Source organism: Chlorocebus sabaeus, chromosome 27, assembly GCF_047675955.1.
Source record: "Chlorocebus sabaeus isolate Y175 chromosome 27, mChlSab1.0.hap1, whole genome shotgun sequence".
Lineage (NCBI taxonomy): Eukaryota > Metazoa > Chordata > Mammalia > Primates > Cercopithecidae > Chlorocebus > Chlorocebus sabaeus.
The window spans coordinates 10,924,865-10,944,387 of NC_132930.1; the positions used below are offsets into that span (position 1 = coordinate 10,924,865).

At 39.7% G+C, this 19,523-nt stretch overlaps 1 protein-coding gene across 2 annotated transcripts in view; it reads left to right on the forward strand.

Moving 5' to 3' along the window:
• The window catches only part of PDS5A (PDS5 cohesin associated factor A), a 167,873-nt gene that overhangs the window by 129,297 nt on the left and 19,053 nt on the right, over positions 1-19,523 (forward strand). For both annotated transcript variants that reach the window (XM_008017599.3, XM_038008616.2), the window contains exons 27-31: positions 8,389-8,521; positions 9,058-9,177; positions 12,243-12,305; positions 13,326-13,471; positions 16,016-16,124. In XM_008017599.3, the coding sequence (XP_008015790.1) occupies positions 8,389-8,521; positions 9,058-9,177; positions 12,243-12,305; positions 13,326-13,471; positions 16,016-16,124 (571 nt within the window). The remainder of the gene's footprint in view (positions 1-8,388; positions 8,522-9,057; positions 9,178-12,242; positions 12,306-13,325; positions 13,472-16,015; positions 16,125-19,523) is intronic.

The window sequence follows — 19,523 nt, forward strand, 5'->3', positions numbered from 1 at the left end:
TGCTCACTGCAAACTCCACCGCCTCCTGGGTTCACGCCATTCTCCTGCCTCAGCCTCCCTAGAAGCTGGGACTAAAGGCGCCCGCCACCACGCCCGGCTAATTTTTTTGTATTTTTAGTAGAGACGGGGTTTCACCGTGTTCGTCAGGATGGTCTCGATCTCCTGACCTCGTGATCCACCCGCATCAGCCTCCCAAAGTGCTGGGATTACAGGCGTGAGCCACCGCGCCTGGCCTTAGCTGTGTATTTTCTGCATGTCTTGTTTTTTGTTGAATTCCTCCAATTTTGCCTCTTTCTTTTGTATTTAGTTGACTTTTTTGTGGTGAACCTTCTGACTTTTCTTTTGTAAAATTTTTAACTGTTTCATTAGGTTTTAGATCACAGCTGACACCTCAAATTTATAACAACCTAGTTCAAATAATAGCAAATTTGTTTCAATAGCTTACGGACACATTGCTCCTCTACATCTGTAATTTCCCTCCTTTTATTTTTTATTATCACAAATCACGTCTTTATAGGCTGTATTCCCATTTACTTAGATTTACAGTTACTGTTTTATGCATTTTCCTTTTATTTTTATTTTATTTATTTATTTTTTTGAGACGGAGTCTCACTCTGTTGCCCAGGCTGGAGTGCAGTGTCACGATCTCGGCTCATTGCAACCTCCGCCTTCCAGGTTCAAGCAATTCTCCTGCCTCAGCCTCCCGAGTACCTGAGATTACAGGTGCCCACCACCAAGCCCGGCTAATTTTTGTATCTTTGGTAGAGACGAGGTTTCACCATGTTGGCCAGGCTGGTCTCGAACTCCTGACCTCAGGAGATCCACCCACCTTGGCCTCCCAAAGTACTGGGATTACAGGCATGAGCCACCACGCCCAGCCGCATTTTCCTTTTAAATCATGTATGAAAAAAATGAGTTATGAGCCAAAGTACAATAATACTGTCTTTTAAATGTACCTATATGGTTACTTTTACCAGATTTACTTATATCTTCTTGTGGCTTTAAATTACTCTCCAGTGTTCTTTCATTTCAGCCTGATAGACTCACTTTAGCATTTCTCATATGACAGGTCTACTAATGACAAACTCCCTTTGCTCTTGTTTATTTGGAAAATGTGTTGATTTTGTATTTATTCTTGGACAAAGACAAATCTTATATAGGATATAAGATTCTTTTTTTTTTTTTTTTTTTTTTTTTTTTTGAGACAGAGTCTCGCTCTGTCGCCCAGGCTGGAGTGCAGTGGCCGGATCTCAGCTCACTGCAAGCTCCGCCTCCCGGGTTCACGCCATTCTCCTGCCTCAGCCTCCCGAGTAGCTGGGACTACAGGCGCCCGCCACCTCGCCCGGCTAGTTTTTTTGTAGTTTTAGTAGAGACGGGGTTTCACCGTGTTAGCCAGGATGGTCTCGATCTTCTGACCTCGTGATCCGCCCGTCTCGGCCTCCCAAAGTGCTGGGATTACAGGCTTGAGCCACCGCGCCCGGCAGGATATAAGATTCTTTAAAAAAAAAAAAAAAAAAGAAAAAAGAATTCTTGGTTGACGAGTTGTTCGTTGACCCCGTTCATCAACGGGGTTTTTTGTTTTTTGTTTTTATAGAACTTGAGGATGTCATCCCACCACTGCCTCTTGGCCATTCTGGTTTCTGATGAGAAATCAGCTGTTATTCTTATTGAGGATCCTTTAACATGAGTCACTTCCTTCTTGGCTGCTCTGAAGAGACCTTTATCCTTTATCTCTTTATCACATGTTCAACCATTTGACCCTAATGTGTCTCAGTGTGGGTCTCAGATTTCATCCTGCTTGGAGATCACTGAGTTTCTTGGATGTATAAATTCACATCTTTCATAAAATTTGCAAGTTTTTGACCATTATTTCGTCAAATATTTTTTTCTGCCACTTTCTGTCTTTCCATTTGGGAATTCCATGATGTGTATGTTAGTATTTCTGATTGTGTCTTGCAGGTTCTTTAGATTTTGTTTTTCTTCATTCTCTTTTCTTTCTGTTCAGACTGAGTATTTTCAATTGCCTTATCTACAGGTTTGCTGAATCTTTTTTCTGCCTGCTATAGTCTGCCATTGAATCCTCCTAGAATGAATTTTTAATTTCAGCTGTTATACTTTTCTGTCCTGGAATTCCTGCTTGGTTTGTTTTAATTATTTCTGTCTCTTTATCAGTATTCTCTGCTTGTTCATACATATAATTATCTTTGTTTCTTTTATCTCATTGAGTATATTTAAGACAGTTGATTTAATGTCTTTGACTAGTCACTCTAAAATCTGGGCCTCCTCAGGGTTAATTCCTAATTCTTTCTTCTCCCCTGTGAGTTAGTCATATTTGCCTGATTATGTGATTTGTAGTTTTTTGTTAGGAATTGGACATTTTAAGTACTATAATGTGATAACTCTAAAAATCTGGTTCTTCCCCTCTTTCTAGATTGCTTTTGGTTCTTGTAGGGCGCAGTCCACCATTCTGACTTTTCTAAACTACTTTCACAAAGTCTGTATTCCTTGTTTTGTGTAGGCCTTGAAGTTATAGTTCTGTTATCTTTATGGTCAACCTGTGACCCTGACATAGATTCCCTTCACTGTTGAGATTCATGCCCTCTCCCATCAAACCAGGTGTTTACCTCCTGGTTGCTGGGTCCCATGAGCTTCCAGAGTTCTGGACAGGTGATTATGATTGGTTTCCAGCTTTCGTTTTGTTGTTGCAATTGATATCTGAAATTTCTTAACTCTGCCGTTTTTCTGACATCAGTAATAATTTATTTGAATTTGAAAAATCTTACTTAAATATAGCCTTTAATGTTTATTTAATTTTTTTTTTGCTCTGTTGCCCAGGCTATAGTGCAGTGGCGCCATCTCGGCTCACTGCAAGCTCCACCTCCCAGGTTCACACCATTCTCCTGCCTCAGCCTCCCGAGTAGCTGGAACTACAGGCACCAGCCACCATGCCCGGCTAATTTTTTATATTTTTGGTAGAGACGGGTTTTCACTGCGGTCTCCATCTCCTGACCTCGTGATCCGCCCGCCTCGGCCTCCCTAAGTGCTGGGATTACAGGCATGAGCCACCGCGCCCGGCCGCCTTTAATGTTTAATGATTACCTTTCTCCTTTATTGATATTCAGTAAGATAAAATTGAAAATGAATTAATTAAGAAGAAAATAATTATTCATAATTATACCCCCTAAAAGCCCATCATTGCTATTAACAGTTAGGTCTGTATCTTTCAACACTTTTTCTTCTTTATATGTTCATACTTCCTTAACACATATTTATAGAGTACTTTCGATGTGCCAGGTATGCTAGGTTCTTGGGCTGTGAGGTTATGTAATATGAGTATCCTCTATATTCCCTTAAGGTTTACAATCTAATGGAAGATGAAGAAAGGTAAAGAGGTGGTTACAATATGGTATGTGATATATGCTCTGCTATTGTGGGAGTACCTAGAATAGGCACATAACTCACACTTGGAGGGAGTCAGAAGTTAAAAAGAGGAGGAAGAAAAAATAATCTGTAGAGCAGAACTTCTAATAGTGTAGACTTCAGACATATCACTGCTGGAAAGAACAGAGAATCAGAAAACGACCTAGAGGAAGAATATTGGAGGTCAAAGGAGCAGCAGTTTGGAAAAATGATCAGGAACCTGCTAACTTTCATTGGCTTTTTATTATATGTTAAGTGTACTGGAAATATTACCTCATTTATTCTTTAGAACAATGGGATAATTACTGTTGTTCCCATTTTATTTTTGTTTTTGTTTATGTTTTGAGATGGAGTCTTGTTCTGTTGCCCAGGTTGGAGTGCAGTGGTGTGATCTTGGCTCATTGCAACCTCCGCCTCCCAGGTTCAAGCGATTCTCCTGCCTTAGCATCCCGAAGTAGCTGGGACTACAGGCATGCACCACCATGCTCGGCTAATTTTTGTATTTTTTTAAAGAGATGGAGTTTCACCATGTTGGCCAGGCTGGTTTCAAACTCCAGGCCTCAGGTAATCCACCCGCTTCGACCTCCCAAAGTGTTGGGATTACAGGTGTGAGCCACCGCACCCATCCCATTGTTCCCATTTTACAAATGAAGATACCAGCAAGGGTAAAGTCACACAGCTAATAAGTGTCCTTTGAATTTAACAACAAACTGTATTTATTTGCTTACTGGTTGGAAAAATTGTTTAAAATGTGTTTAGCAACAAAGCACTCACTGATAACCTTGGCAGGGGCAGCTGTAGTAAAGCAATGCAGATGAAAGCCAAATTGCCAAAAGATAAGGAATACATATCGTTTAGACAAATCTTTTTTAAAAATTGGCTATGAACTGGGGAGGAAGAAGGCAATGGAAAGTATTTAAGGAGCCAGGGGATAAAGTGTGGTTGTAGGTAAAAGAAACGATGGTAATAAATTGAGGTGAGGACATCTAAAAGAAGAATTTGTGAGGCGGTGGGATCTTAAAGATAGATAAAGGGAAGGCCAGGAAATAAAAATAATTTTCCAGGACTGCTGTTAAGTAGTTGAGGAGGTCTCATCTAATGACTTAGGCTTCTAAATGATAAAGGAGCAGAGTCTACTGGTAGGTGAGGGTGATAGAATTAGATATGAGTAGTGTAAATATTGGAAACAGCTGCTGTGAAGAAGTAGCTAAAAATCCTGGTGACACATAGAATAGCTGGCTAGCATAAAGTATCAAGTTAAAAATTTTAAATTTATAATTATATCAAGCTTCTCAGCTACATGGTTTTTCTGTAGCATTAAACAATTCTAAATATAGCTGTCAAGAAGCCAAAGACTTGGATTGTTCTTGAGTTTTTCAAAGCAAGTGTACCAGAAGAAAAATTGGTAAGAGAGTTGACACTGTTTTCAAAAAAGTGATTAAAATGTTGAGAGGCCATGACAAGAGGATTATTTGAGTCCAGGATTTCAGGACCAGCCTGAGCAACATAGCAGGACCCTATCTCTACAAATAATTTTTTTGAATTGACTTGGTGTTGTAACATGTGCCTGTAGTCCCAGCTACTCGGGAAGCTGAGGCAGGAGCATCGCTTGAGCCCAGGAGGTAGGCTGCAGTGAATTTATAATTTCACAGATGAACAATTTCTAAAGATTAACCAAGTCTAGGAATGTCTGAGGCAGTGAAATGTCTTAGGCAAAGAAAATTTACCAGGATTGGAACCGCCAAAGAATTAGGAAATCGTGTTGAGTAGGTTGCCCAGAAAATAGGCAGGACTTAAAGATGGAGTCGAGGAAAAATGTCATCCAGAAACTAAATGAACGCAAGGAACATAGGGAAGCTGATAGATAAGTTGACAAGGAGAGGAAGGTAGAAGCAGCCAAATGGCACAAGCTTCCTTGGAGTAATTGTACATAAACATGAAAGAATAACTGGAATCAGCATTGGGGATGATAGAAGCTGAACCCACTCTCTGACCCTGAGTATGCATCATCTAATAGAACGAGCAGTTACAACTTTAGGGGAATGCAAGGCAAGCATTCTTGGAGTGGGGGTATGGTTTCAGTTATGGCAAAAAGGTGAAGTGAGCATTCATTGAAGTTTCTTTTTGGGGGGAAAGTATATTCCAGAGAGCTCAGTGAAAAGACATTGAGGTAGAGAGGAATTAGCTCCTTTGGATAAGGCAAGAAGAAGCAGAGGGTTATGGGAGTCTGTGTACTTCGTAGGGTGGGTAAACATTAATGATTACATTTCTTGGGCAGTATTGAGGATGCAGAAGTGAGACACGGCCCCAGGGTTTTCATCATATTCTAATTTCACAAAATGCCATTTTAATGTCTATTTTATATTGTTTTATAATACGTTTTGTTTTGTATTGTTTTGTGTCCTGTTTTAAACGTAACATTATATTGAACAGCTTCCAAGTACTAAAATTTATTGAGTCAATTGGTTCATGTTAGGTAGCACATTAGTCTCAGCATGTTTGCATAAAATTAAGGTGGAATTGGCGTTCTTATCACAAAACAATCATACTTTTTTCCAGTTACTTCAAGGAATAAATTCTCTATTATGTTGATGTGCATTCAAGTATTTTATATATATACTAATGTTTAAAACCTTATTGCAAGATTTTTTTGTTACAACTTTTTAAAGAAACGCTGCATAGGAATGCTTCCTCACCTTATCCCCTAAAACTGAGAGTAATCCTAACCCTATACTTTTGTGAAAAGGGATCAAACAAATCTTCAAGTTAATAGAAACTCGACAGAATTCTGACCTAAGAGTTAAGGAAATGACTTCAGTGTTTACATAAATAAATAGAATCCTCAAACCTGTAGAACCGATGTGTTCAGTGTTGCCACTTTTGTCTAGTACATAGTTACTCAGATAATGTTTATTATATTTATTTTGTGTATTTTTGTTAAAAGTATAAAGGCAGACCTGGTTCTAATCCTAGCTCCGTCTTTTTATCTCTGTGACCCTAAACAGGTAACGCCTCAAAAAAAGTACTTAGACAGCCAAGCATGGTAGCTTACGCCTGCAGTCCCAGCACTTTGTGAGGCCAAGGCGGGTAGATTGCTTGAGCCTAGGAGTTCAAGACAGTCTGGGCAACCTGGCGAAACCCCAGCTCTATAAAAATTAGCCAGACGTAGTGGCGAACGCCTATAGTCCCAGCTACTCAGGAAGCTGAGGTAGGAGGATAGTGTGAGCCCAGGACACCATGGCTGCTGGGGCTGTGATCACGCCACTGCACTCCAGCCTGAGAGGCAAGCAAGACCCAGTCTTAAAAGACAGACAAAAAAAAAATAGGTTCTATATATAATGGTGATGATTTTTCATATTCTTTATAGAGTTATGAGGATTATATGAAGGTAAAGTGCTTAGCCTAATGCTTATTAGATAGTAAGCACTCATTAAATATTTGCTGATTTTTATTATATGTGTTGTTATTCATTATTCTGCTCGTTTCTTTGATCAGGATTCTAGCAGCTATCCAATATCTAACTAGAGTTGACAACTCTTTGCCAAAGTTAATAAATATTATTGAAACAATCAACTATCATTTAAGCCATTAAGCTAAAAAACTAATGCATGCTACAGTAGTTTCTTAAAACAGTTACGTGGAATGTAGGAGAAGAAACTTTTACAGAGTATCATCAAATAATTTCTCCCCTATTGATGCAGTAATGTAGTAGTTGTGTCACTGCCTGAAAATCCCGGGATCTTTATAAAAACAGGCCCCATTTCCAGATTTGTGTATTTAAGTTCTCCAAGCAATTCTAATGTTCAGCCTGATTTGGGGTTCACTTTCACTTGGAAATTCAAATGTTCCCTTCAGACACAATGTGTTAAATGAATATACAGTGACAAGTGTAGAATAGCAAAAGTGGTTTGAGATTGTGACTCCTTAACTGAGTGGCTGAGTACCACACACATCAGCCTCATAGCACATGCAGTTTAGATTTGTTTCTCAGCAGAGCTGCATACCATTTGTAGAACTTCTGCATAGCTTATAAATAATCAAAATACCAAGACTGCTGTGTGTTGATTTGTTCATCATTGCTGGGTGTTAAGATACATCGGATTATCTAAATTTACCTATAGGGTGAATCTGTGTTTTCTTCTGAGAGGGTGTCACTTTTTTGTCCAGGCTGGAGTGCAGTGGTGTGATCATGGCTCACTGCAGCCACAAGCGATCCTCCCACCTCAGCCCTGCAAGTAGCTGAGACTACAGGCACCCACCACCATGCCCAGCTAATTTTTGTATTTTTTTGTAGAGATGAGGTCTCACGGGGTCGGTCTCGAATTTCTTGTTTTGTTTTTTTCCATTTGAGACGGAGTCTCACTCTGTCACCCAGGCTGGAATGCAGTAGCGCAGTCTTGGCTCACTGCAAGCTCTGCCTCCTGGGTTCATGCTCTTCTCCTGCCTCAGCCTCCCAAGAAGCTGGGACTACGGGCGCCCGCCACAACGCCCATCTAGTTTTTGTATTTTGGGTAGAGACAGGGTTTCACTGTGTTAGCCAGGATGGTCTCGATTTCCTGACCTCGTGATCCGCCTTCCTTGGCCTCTCAAAGTGCCCAGATTACAGGCATGAACCACCACGCCCGGCCTCGAATTTCTGGTTTCAGGCAATCTACCCACCTCAGCCTCCCAAAGTGCTGAGGTTGTAGGCATGAGCCACCATGTCCAGCTAGGGTGAATCTTTATATGCCTTATGAAACTGTCAGAATTTCTCATATTAAGCTATGTTTTCATTTTTTATATATTATTTTATGCTTTAATTTTCCATTTGAATAGAATATTATTAATAGGATAATAACATGTACTAGTCATTAAGGTTGATCATTTTACTTTATTTTATTCAGACAACAGAAATTCCTGTTAACATATTTATTGCTTTAAGCTAAAACATCTATCTATATCTAGTCTCTTTAATGTGTTTACGTTTAGGTGCCTATGGTTCATGCTTGAAGTTTTAATGACAAAGAATGAAAACAATAGCCATGCCTTTATGAAGAAGATGGCAGAGAACATCAAGTTAACCAGAGATGCCCAGTCTCCAGATGAATCAAAGACAAATGAAGTAAGATGAGTCTTAGGCCAGTGGGTGTTAAGATGTAATAGAAAAATATATTGTCCCACTTTTTTTGGGGGGGGGGGCCATACATAATTTAAATTTTAGAATGTTTACAAAAGTAAATGAATAGTTTTTATTGCACTTCATTACAAGTGAATTTTATTTCAAGAATCTTTAGTGCTCTGAAAAGACATTTTAACCTTAGATCTAGAGGATAAGAATAAAATGTACAACTATGCTATTTTACAAACTTACAGTAAGAGTTACAGACAAATGCTTGTCCTTTTTGTGTGCTTTCTTTGGGTTGGTTCATTCATTTGTTATTTTCCATGCATATTGGCATTCATGTTAAATTCATATAGAGGGATTTTTCTTTACCAGAAGGCTGCATAAACAATGCTGAACAGAAATACGGAATGTTCAAGGAATAAATAACAACCACAGTATCCTTCTTCTAACTCTAATGTATACATTTAGTGGAATTGGTAATTGTGATTATTTCGCAATACTAAAAGTTATATATGATTCGTTTTCTTCCCTAGAAACTGTATACAGTATGTGATGTGGCTCTCTGTGTTATAAATAGTAAAAGTGCTTTGTGCAATGCAGATTCACCAAAGGACCCAGTCCTCCCAATGAAATTTTTTACACAACCTGAAAAGGTAATTTTCTTCCTCTCATTTTTCCTACCATACTAAACTGATTTAAATTTCAGTTACCATCAACCATTGTGGCAAATACTGAATTGTCTTGACTACAGAGTAAAAAAAGAAAATCAGAGTTTATCAAAGAATGGGAGATTGTCTTACACAGCCCTGAACATTATTCTGACTTGAACAGAAGACTACAAATATTGTTGATCTTATGTTTATTCTAGGAATTTCTAGTATTGGAGTTTTCAGATTTTTAAAATTATTTTAATCTCATTTTATTGAAACATATTTTTGCAGACAAAAATTTTTAATATTTGGCACACTGTAAGGAGGAACAAGTTCCCTCCTCTAAGCCTCAATTTCTTCATCTTTATAATGCAAATGTTAATACATATGGACAATTACTAATATCTAGGTTTATATGAAGAGTTTATCACATAAAACCATTCAATAAATGGTGTTATTAATTAATATACAGTGTATCTATTCTGCTTTCAGCAAGTTGTTTCCCATGTAAGTAAAATTTTCAGGTAACCCAGGTTCTGTTAAGTATTTCCAGCTAATTTGGATTTTTAAAAGGTTTTATTTATTTCCTGCTTTTAGGTAGTATTTTAAACTTGTTTAACTTTCTCCTGTAAATGTATATGTATATGCCTCAGTAATGACCCCTTTAGAGCAGTGATTCCCAACCTTTTTGACACCTGGGACCAGTTTCGTGGAAGACAATTTTTCCACAGAGAAATTGAGGTGGGGAGATGGTTTCAGGATGAAACTGTTTTACTTCAGGTCATCAGGCATTAGTTAGATTCTCATAAGGAGCACACAACCTAGCTCCCTCACATGCATAGTTCACAGTAGGGTTTGTGCTTCTGTAAGAATCTCATGCTGCCATTGATCTGACAGGAGGCAGAACTCAGGTGGTAATGCTTGCTGGCCAGCCACTTACTGCCTGCTGTGCATCCCAGTTCCTAACAGGCTGCAGACCCATGACCTATAACCCATACCGGTCTGCGGCTCGTGGGTTGGAGACCCCTAGCTTAGAGAATTCTCCAAATGCACATTCCAAGAAATAAACGAAACTTCCTACTTTGAATGCCGTACTTTACTAAAAGTTTGCTAAAATGTAATGATTTTTATTATTGATTTAGTATTAAACACTTAACTGTGCCTTGCTTTTGATAGAAATAATGAGAATTGCAAAAGTATGCTCTCTAATTGAATCCACTGATCTGTATAAAATTTTTTTTTTGTTTTGTGTTTGTTTTTGGTTTTTTTGGTGTTTTTTTTTTTTGTCTCCGTCACTCAGGCTGGAGTGCAGTGGCTTGATTTTGGCCCACTGCAGCCTCCAACTCCCTGGCTCAAACAGTCCTCCTACCTCAGCCTCTCAAGTAGCTGTGACTGCAGGCATGTGTCACCACACCTGGCTAATTTTTTAACTTTTTTGTAGAGAGGTGGTTTCATCATGTTGGCCAGGCCTCAAACTCCTGGGCTCAAGTGATCAACCCACCTCCAGCATCCCAAAGTGCTGGGATTACAGGCATGAGCCACCATGCCCAGCCTGTAAAATGCTCTTAAGTGAGCTGTTGAATTAAAATTAATCCTGTTGTTGACCCAGGACCATCATGAATAGAATAATACCTGAATAGAATCTTCGTAACAGTGGTGATACCATCATCAAGAATTAAATTCCTACATGTCACTACACCTGTCTGGCCTCGTAAATAACAATTTTTGTGTTTTTTTTTTCTTTTGATATTTTCTGTGTTGTAGTGTTTTAGTCTTCTTAATAATAACTTAGGTTTTTCTGTTTTCAGTATACAGCATTCCTTATTTTTCTAACATGTTGCTTTCAATGTGTTATAAATTCATAAACACTAGAAAACTAGGTTTGTGAAGTCAGTGAGCCTAGTGAAGCTAGAGTATATCTTTATGAATGAAGTGAATGAACTTCGGTACACAGGCTCCTTGATGTTTATTGTAGCTGCATAGAAGACTGTGCAAAAGAAATGACACGGCTTTGCCTAGCACACATGGCAAAACTGTGATTTCCTCACAGGCACACTTTGTTCTTTCCTACTTCTGTGAAGGTAAATTTAATACAACTAAAAAATATTTTTTAATGGGATTACTTAAAACTTACTTATATTTCCTGAGTTTAGTAGCTGGTTTTGCTTCACTGACACAACATTGTGGTTTATTTGTTTGCCATTTTCAGATATTAAGCAGGAAGAGGCATCAAGAGATCAAGTTTGAACTCCTAATTTGTATATAGATACAACTCTCAAAGTGCTATCATTTTCCACATTTCGTTTAAATCGTTTATTTACTTGTTAATATCATAGCTGTCAAAGAACATAATTCACTTAATTGTATTTTGACAGTTGGTCTACTTATGGTTCTAAGAAACAGTTTTATGTGTTTTTTGTTGTTGTTTTTGTTTGTTTGTTTGTGTTTTGAGATGGAGTTTCACTCTTGTCACCCAGGATGGAGTGCAATGGCACAATCTTGGCTCACCACAACCTCTGCCTCGCAGGTTCAAGTGATTCTCCTGCCTCAGCCTCCTGAGTAGCTGGGATTACAGGCACATGCCACTCGGCCCGGCTAATTTTGTATTTTTTGTAGAGATAGGGTTTCACTGTTGGCCAGGCCAAGCAACTCCTGACCTCAGGTGATCTGCCCACTTTGGCCTCCCAAAGTGCTGGGATGAGGCTCACAGGCGTGAGTCACCACACCCAGCCCGAGTTTATGATGTAGTGGAATTCAATGAATAAATTTAACGAATGAACTGCATTGAACCATATGAAAACATGGGTGTGCTTTATTTATGGTGTGATTTAGGAAATTTATCTTTGACATTTGCCTAAGTGTGTGTGCCATCAGTTTAATTTAAAGCTAGACTTATGGTATGGCTCATTAAATGTTTTGTTTGTTTGACGAACTGGTATATGTGTTAGCACAAGTATTTATTATTGCAAGGCACAATACCTAAAAAACCTTATTGGGATAATTAAAATACTCATGTTCCCTTTGATTGATGTTTCTTTCTTCTTTTTCTTTTTTCTTTTTATTAATAGGACTTCTGTAATGATAAGAGTTATATTTCAGAAGAGACAAGAGTACTTCTGTTAACAGGAAAGGTATTATGTACTTAATAATTTTGAGATCTTTGTTTCATGTGTATATTGCTTCTGCTATTCCTAGAAATACCTTTAAATAACCACTAGATTATATAGTTCCTGATTCTTAGGGATCACATTATGGATTTAAAGCATCTAAAGCAGCCATGCTTTTAGACTTTTTCTGCCAGCAACCACTCTTCTGAATTGCCACTGTGTGTTCTCATCAGTAATGTTAAGCACAGTTTATTTACAATTCACAAAGAAGGCTTTCCTGGGAAATGCTATAACCAACTTAGGTATATAAGATAAAAGAAATAATTTTATACTACTAATGAATTAGATAATTCATGTTCTATATAAGTAATATGGTGACACCTAGAACAGCAAAAGGAAATTTAGTTTTTTGTAAACAATTCCTAAAGTATTACTCTATATATATATCTCCAATAGTTTGTTTATAGGAGCGTTTATTATGTGTTTTGCTGTATTTTAGGGGAACTTTGTATTTTGATTGAATAATAAAGGATAAATTAATATTACCTAGTTATTATTAAGTAGAGATATGCTTATGACTTTTGATTGTATTAAGGCAGCCAAACACAATTTTACAGAATGAACTTTTTTTTTTTTCTTGAGACAGTCTCATTTTGTCGCCCAGGCTGGAGTACAGTGGTGCAATCTCAGCTCACTGCAACCTCCACCTCCTGGGTTCAGGCAATTCTTGTGCCTCAGTCTCCCAAGTAGCTGGGGCTACAAGCTTATACCACCACACCTGACTAATTTTTATGTTTTTGGTAGAGGTTGGGTTTCACTGTGTTGGCCAGACTGGTCTTAAACTCCTGGCCTCAAGTGATCCACCTCCCAAAGTCCTGGGATTTATAGTCAGGAGCCACTGTGCCTGGCCCAGAATGAACATTTCTGATAAATTTAACTAATTAGCATTTAACAATATCTCTTACTTTTGTCTAAATTTATATGTATACATGGTAAGATATAAACGTGTATGTTTTGCGGGGGGTTTTTTCTTTTTGTTTTTAGCCAAAGCCTGCTGGAGTACTAGGTGCAGTAAATAAGCCTTTATCAGCAACGGGAAGGAAACCCTATGTTAGAAGCACTGGCACTGAGACTGGAAGCAATATTAATGTAAATTCAGAGCTGAACCCTTCAACCGGAAATCGATCAAGGCAACTTTTCTCTCCAATTATTTTGTTACTAGCACTCACTGCTTGGTTTATCTTTTATTCCTAAAGCACTGTCTCATAAAATAGTCTTCTGTCGTTAGAGGTGTTCTGGTACAAAATAATACTGATGGATTTTAGTATTTTCTTTTTCTTTTTTCTTTTCTCTTTTTTTGATACGAAGTCTCGCTCTTGTCCCCAGGCTGGAGTGCAATGGTGCAATCTCGGCTCACTGCAACCTCCACCTCCCGGATTCAAGCGATTCTCCTGCCTCAGCCTCCCAAGTAGCTGGGATTACAGGTGCCTGCCACCACGCTGGGCTAATTTTTGTATTTTTCGTAGAGACAGGGTTTCGCCATGTTGGCCAGGCTGGTCTCAAACTCCTGACCTGAGGTGATCCATCCCCTTGGCCTCTCGAAGTGCTGGGATTACAGGCATGAGCCACCACACCCGGCCAGTATTTTATTTTTTTTCTCAATTTTATGTAATTATTATTTTTTTAAGAGACAGGGTCTCACTTTGTTGCTTAGGCTAGAGGGTAGTGGCAGGATCATAGCTCACCATAGCCTCAGACTCCTGAGCTCTAGGAATCTTCTCGCTTCAGCATCCCAAGTAGCAGGGACTACAGGCATGCACCACCAACCCCCAGTCAATTTTCTTTTGTACTTTTCGTAAAGATGGGATTTTGTCATCTTCCGCAAGTCGGGCTCGATCTCCTGGACTCAAGTGATCCACCCACTTCAGCCTCCCAAAGTGCTGGGATTACAGGTGTAAACCACCGCACCCAGGCACATTTTAGTATCTTCAATGAGGAAATGAAGAGTGTACTGCACACTTTGAAACTATTAATATATAGCATTCTAAGTGTGTAGAAAAGTTAACAGAAAATAATATAATAATACAACCAATTTATATCAAAATGCTTTTTTTAATATTTTTGAGACAGAGGGTCTCTGTCCGTCACTCAGGCTGGAGTGCAATGATGGGATGTCAGCTCACAGCAACCTTCACCTCCCGGTTTCAAGTGATTCTCATGCCTCAGCTTCCTGAGCTTACAGGCGCACACCACCACTCCCAGCTAATCTCTGTATTTTTAGTAGAAACGCCCACCTTGGACTCCCAAAGTGCTGGGATTACAGTCATGAACCATCACCCCTGGCCCAAAGTGTTTATTTTTTATACATAAGAAAATTCAACACTTAACTATGAAAATTCAACGGAAAACTATGAAAACATAACTTTTAAATAAAATGAAATGCTTTTTAATTTTTAACTCAAATTAGTATAGGAGAGCTGGGTATAGTGCATTACGGCTGTGATCCCAGAACTTTAGTAGGCCAACACAAGATTATCACTTGAGGCCAGAAGTTCAAGGCTAAAGTGAGCTATGATGCCACTGCTACACTCCAGCCTGGGTGACAAAGCAAGACCCTGGCTCTTTAAAAAAAGAAAAGGCCATGTGTGATGGCTCACACCTGTAATCCCAGCACTTTGGGAGGCCGAGGAAGGATAATCACTGGAGCCCAGGAGTTCAAAACCAGCCTGGGCAACATGGGGACATAACACTTGTAGTCCCAGCTACTTGGGAGCTCAGGAGACAGAGGCAGGAAGATCACTTGAGCCGAGGAGTTCTAGGCTGTATCAGCTATGATTACACAATTTCATTCCAGCCTGAGTAAGACCCTGTTTCTTTTAAAAGTATAGGATAAGTTTACATTGTTCTAACATTTTCCACTTATAAAAATATTCCATGTTTGTTTTAACATACTAAGTATTCAGTGTATTAGCTACTACATAAGAATTTCTACCTGCAATTTTTTTCATAAACATAATTATTTTGATACATAATAATTGTGCATATTTATGGGGTGTTTGTGATATTTTGGTATATGCATACCATGTATAGTGATCAAATAGGGTAATTAGGATATCTGTCACGTCAAACCTTTATCATTTCTGACCCTACTGGTAGGAACGTTTAATATTGTGGTTTTTATAGATATTGTTCTTACACATGAAATCTTAAGAATAAATTCAACCAATGATATTTTAAACCACTTTTCGCAAAAATGAAGCCCAAGATATAAGATCAATTAATGTGGTTTAAAGAATAGTGGGGCCTCAAATACCTACCAAATAGCCTCTTCTGACAGCCCCCTTTTTTGTAGAACACTATGGAAATGACAACTATACTATGGTCTGTGGTTTTATTTTTGTTTTAGGATTTTCTATTCCCAAAAGATAAAGTTTACAATAGTTGTGTTATTTTGTCTCTTGACAATTAACCCTTTTATCAGGTAGTCTTAGGCAGTCATTTCTGTCTTAATGTTATTAAGACAAAATGGAAATAGATACCACTTTATCAAAGCTAAATGGAAAATGGTATTTTTAAAGCAATAGTCTATAACTACAGAATATCCGAATCTTGCTATTGTTGCTTCATTTGTCTAGATTTTGAAACCATCCTAAGCCTTTTTTTATTGGTTTAGGTGAGAGAGTGAACTTTCTCTTCATGGAGATATGAAGTCTTGGTTTATTTGTCTTAAACAGGGAACAGAGTTCAGAGGCAGCAGAAACTGGAGTTAGTGAAAATGAAGAGAACCCTGTGAGGATTATTTCAGTCACACCTGTAAAGAATATTGACCCAGTAAAAAATAAGGTAAAGTTAAATTTTTTTTTTTTTTTTTTTTTTTGAGACAGAGTCTCGCTCTGTCACCCAGGCTGGAGTGCAGTGGCCGGATCTCAGCTCACTGCAAGCTCCGCCTCCCGGGTTTACGCCATTCTCCTGCCTCAGCCTCCCGAGTAGCTGGGACTACAGGCGCCCGCCACCTCGCCCGGCTAGGTGTTTGTATTTTTTTAGTAGAGACGAGGTTTCACCGTGTTAGCCAGGATGGTCTCGATCTCCTGACCTCGTGATCCGCCCATCTCGGCCTCCCAAAGTGCTGGGATTACAGGCTTGAGCCACCGCGCCCGGCCAATTTTAAAATTTAACAAGTGGATTTTTTCCATGGAGATTATGACAGTTTTTCCATAGGGGTAAGAAATCTACAGCCAACATGTTAATCCACATGCTACATTTTAAACTTGTGTGTATTACCACCCCTGGCTATACACTTTCCAAAATGTACACTTTGTGTTACACTTTCCAAAAATGATTCGGCTTACCTCCATCCACTTTATTTTACAAGAATTTATGTGGTCTGGCTGGGCACAGTGACTTACACCTGTAATCTCAACACTTTGGGAGGCCAAGGAAGACAAATCACCTGAGGTCGGGAGTTCAAGACCAGCCTGGCCAACATGGTGAAACCTCATCTCTACTAAAAAAAAAAAAAAAATTACCGGGATGTGGTGGTCGGCAGCGAAATCCCAGCTACTCGGGAGGCTGAGGCAGGAAAATCTCTTGAGCCCAGGAGGCAAAGTTTGCAGTGAGCCAAGATAACGCCATTGCACTCCAGCCTGAGTGACAGAGAGAGACTCTGCCTCCAAAAAAAAAAATTTATGTGGTCACCCATAATGGTATCCTTTTCCTATACTACCCATTTCAACTCTTAAAGAATAGGAATTGAGGCCCAGCACGTTGGCTCATGCCTATAATCCCAGCACTTTGGAAGGCTGAGGTGGGCGGATCATGAGGTCAGTAGTTTAAGACCAACCTGGCCAACATGGCGAAACCCGGTCTCTATAAAAGTAAAAAAATTAACTGGGCATAGTGGCAGGCACCTGTAATCCCAATGACTCAGGAGGCTGAGGCAGGAGACTTGCTTGAACCCAGGAGGCAAGACTCTGTCTCAAAAAAAAAATAGGAATTAAGAGTTTTTGAAATCTTTCAAAAGTTTATTGATTCCTACCAGTGATCAGCCCTTTACTTTGTTTCTACTGTGTTTTTAAAAGTTCATTTTGGCTGGGTGCGGTAGCTTACACCTGTAATCCTAGCACTTTGGGAGGCAGAGGTGGGTGGATCACTTGAGGTCAGGAGTTCAAGACCAGCCTGGCCAACATGGTGAAACCCCATCTGTACTAAAAATACAAAATATTAGCCGGGTGTGGTGGCACACTCCTGTAATCCCAGCTACTCGGGAGGCTGAGACAGGAGAATCACTCGAACCCTCAAGGTGGAGGTAGCAGTGAGCCAACATCATGCCATTGCACTCCAGCCTGGGCAACAAGAGTGAGACTTGGTGAATCATTTGAAGTGAAACCCTGTCTCTGCTAAAAGTACAAAAAATTACTTGTCTGCAGTCCAAGCTACTTGGGAGGCCAAGGCACTAGAATCACTTGAACCTGGGAGGCAGAGGTTGCAGTGAACCGAGATTGCACCACTCACTGCTCTCCAGCCTGGGCAACAGGGTGAGACCCTGTCTCAAAAAAAAAAAAAAAAAAAAAAAAAGACCGGGCACAGTGGCTCACACCTGTAATCCTAACACGTTGGGAGGCCAAGGCAGGTAGATCGCCTGAGGTCAGTAGTTCCAGACCAGCCTGACCAACATGGTGAAACCTCATCTCTACTAAAAATACAAAAGTTAGCTGGGTGTGGTGGTATGCACCTTTAATCCCATCTACTCGGGAGGCCAAGGCAGGAGAATTGCTTGAACCTCGAAGGTAGAGGTTGCAGTGAGCTGAGATCATGCCACTCCAGGCTGATCTTGATCTGCCCGCCTCAGCCTCCCAAAGTGCTGAGATTACAGGCGTGAGCCGTGCTTGACTTTTTTGTTGATCTTTAAACTATACCACCCAATTTTGTTTTGTTTTGAAAGTGGATCTCACATGCCCAACCCAATTTCTTAATTTTTTGACAGGAGACAAAGGAGTCGTGCATAATTGATAGGAGCATCACACAGATCTGACTTTTGCCTCTTTTTTCTGCTACTCACTGGCTATGTGTTGACTAGAGCAGGTTGCTTGACTTCTCTGGTCTTCTATTCAGTTGTTTTTGTTTTGTTTTGTTTTGTTTTTTTGAGATGGAGTCTCACTCTGTCACCCAGGCTGGAGGTGCAGTGGCACAATCTCGGCTCACTGCAACCTCCACTTCCCGGGTTCAAGCAATTCTCCTGCCTCAGCCTCCTGAGTAGCTGGGATTACATGTGCGCACCACCATTCCCAGCTAATTTTTGTATTTTTAGTAGAGACGGGGTTTCACTGTGTTGGCCAGGCTGGTCTCGAACTCCTGACCTCGTGATTCACCCACCTCGGCCTCCCAAAGTGCTGGGATTACAGGCATGAACCACCGTATCTGACTCAACTGTTATGAAATTGGTAATTTATCTCAGTAAGAATGGCTTGAAAATACTATTAAGTATTCCCCCCTCCCTCGCCACCCAGGATCATATTCTTGAAGTGCTTATCTTTTTATTGCTTGCCATATACTTACAGTGGTCATCAAATATTTTAGGTATTACCCTTGCATACATAAAATATACTAGGATTATGCAGTTACACCACAGTAGCTTAACTTTTCCTATCCAAACTCTCATTTTCTAAACTTAGCTACATGAGGATACTTTCCGAGATGGAGTCTTGCTCTGTCGCCCAGGCTAAAGTGCAGTGGCACGATCTCAGCTTACTGCAACCTCCACCTCCTGGGTTCAAACGATTCTCCTGCCTCAGCCTCCCAAGTAGCTGGATTACAGGCATCTGCCACCATGCCCGACTGCTTTTTGTGTTGTTAGTAGAGATGTTGTTTCACCATCTTGACCAGTCTGGTCTTGAACTCCTGACCTCATGATCCACCCACCTCGGCCTCCCAAAGTGCTGGGATTACCATGCCCACCCAAGGTTACATTTTTAGATCAATCTCTTGCTATCTAAACTCTTTTTGCTTGGTGTTTGAAACACAGCATGTTAATGGATTCAGGTAACAAGTTACCTCTTACTATCAAAATTCTTAGAATCCAGATACCAATAGATTAGAATATTGTGGGATCCTTGTGTAAAATTAAGCAGTTTTGACTTAAACAAACTTACATACAAAAATGCATATTGCCATAGACATTGAGTTACATCATATACTTACAATACTTACTAAAGGGTGGTACATTTGCAAAGGCCTAAGTGTTTA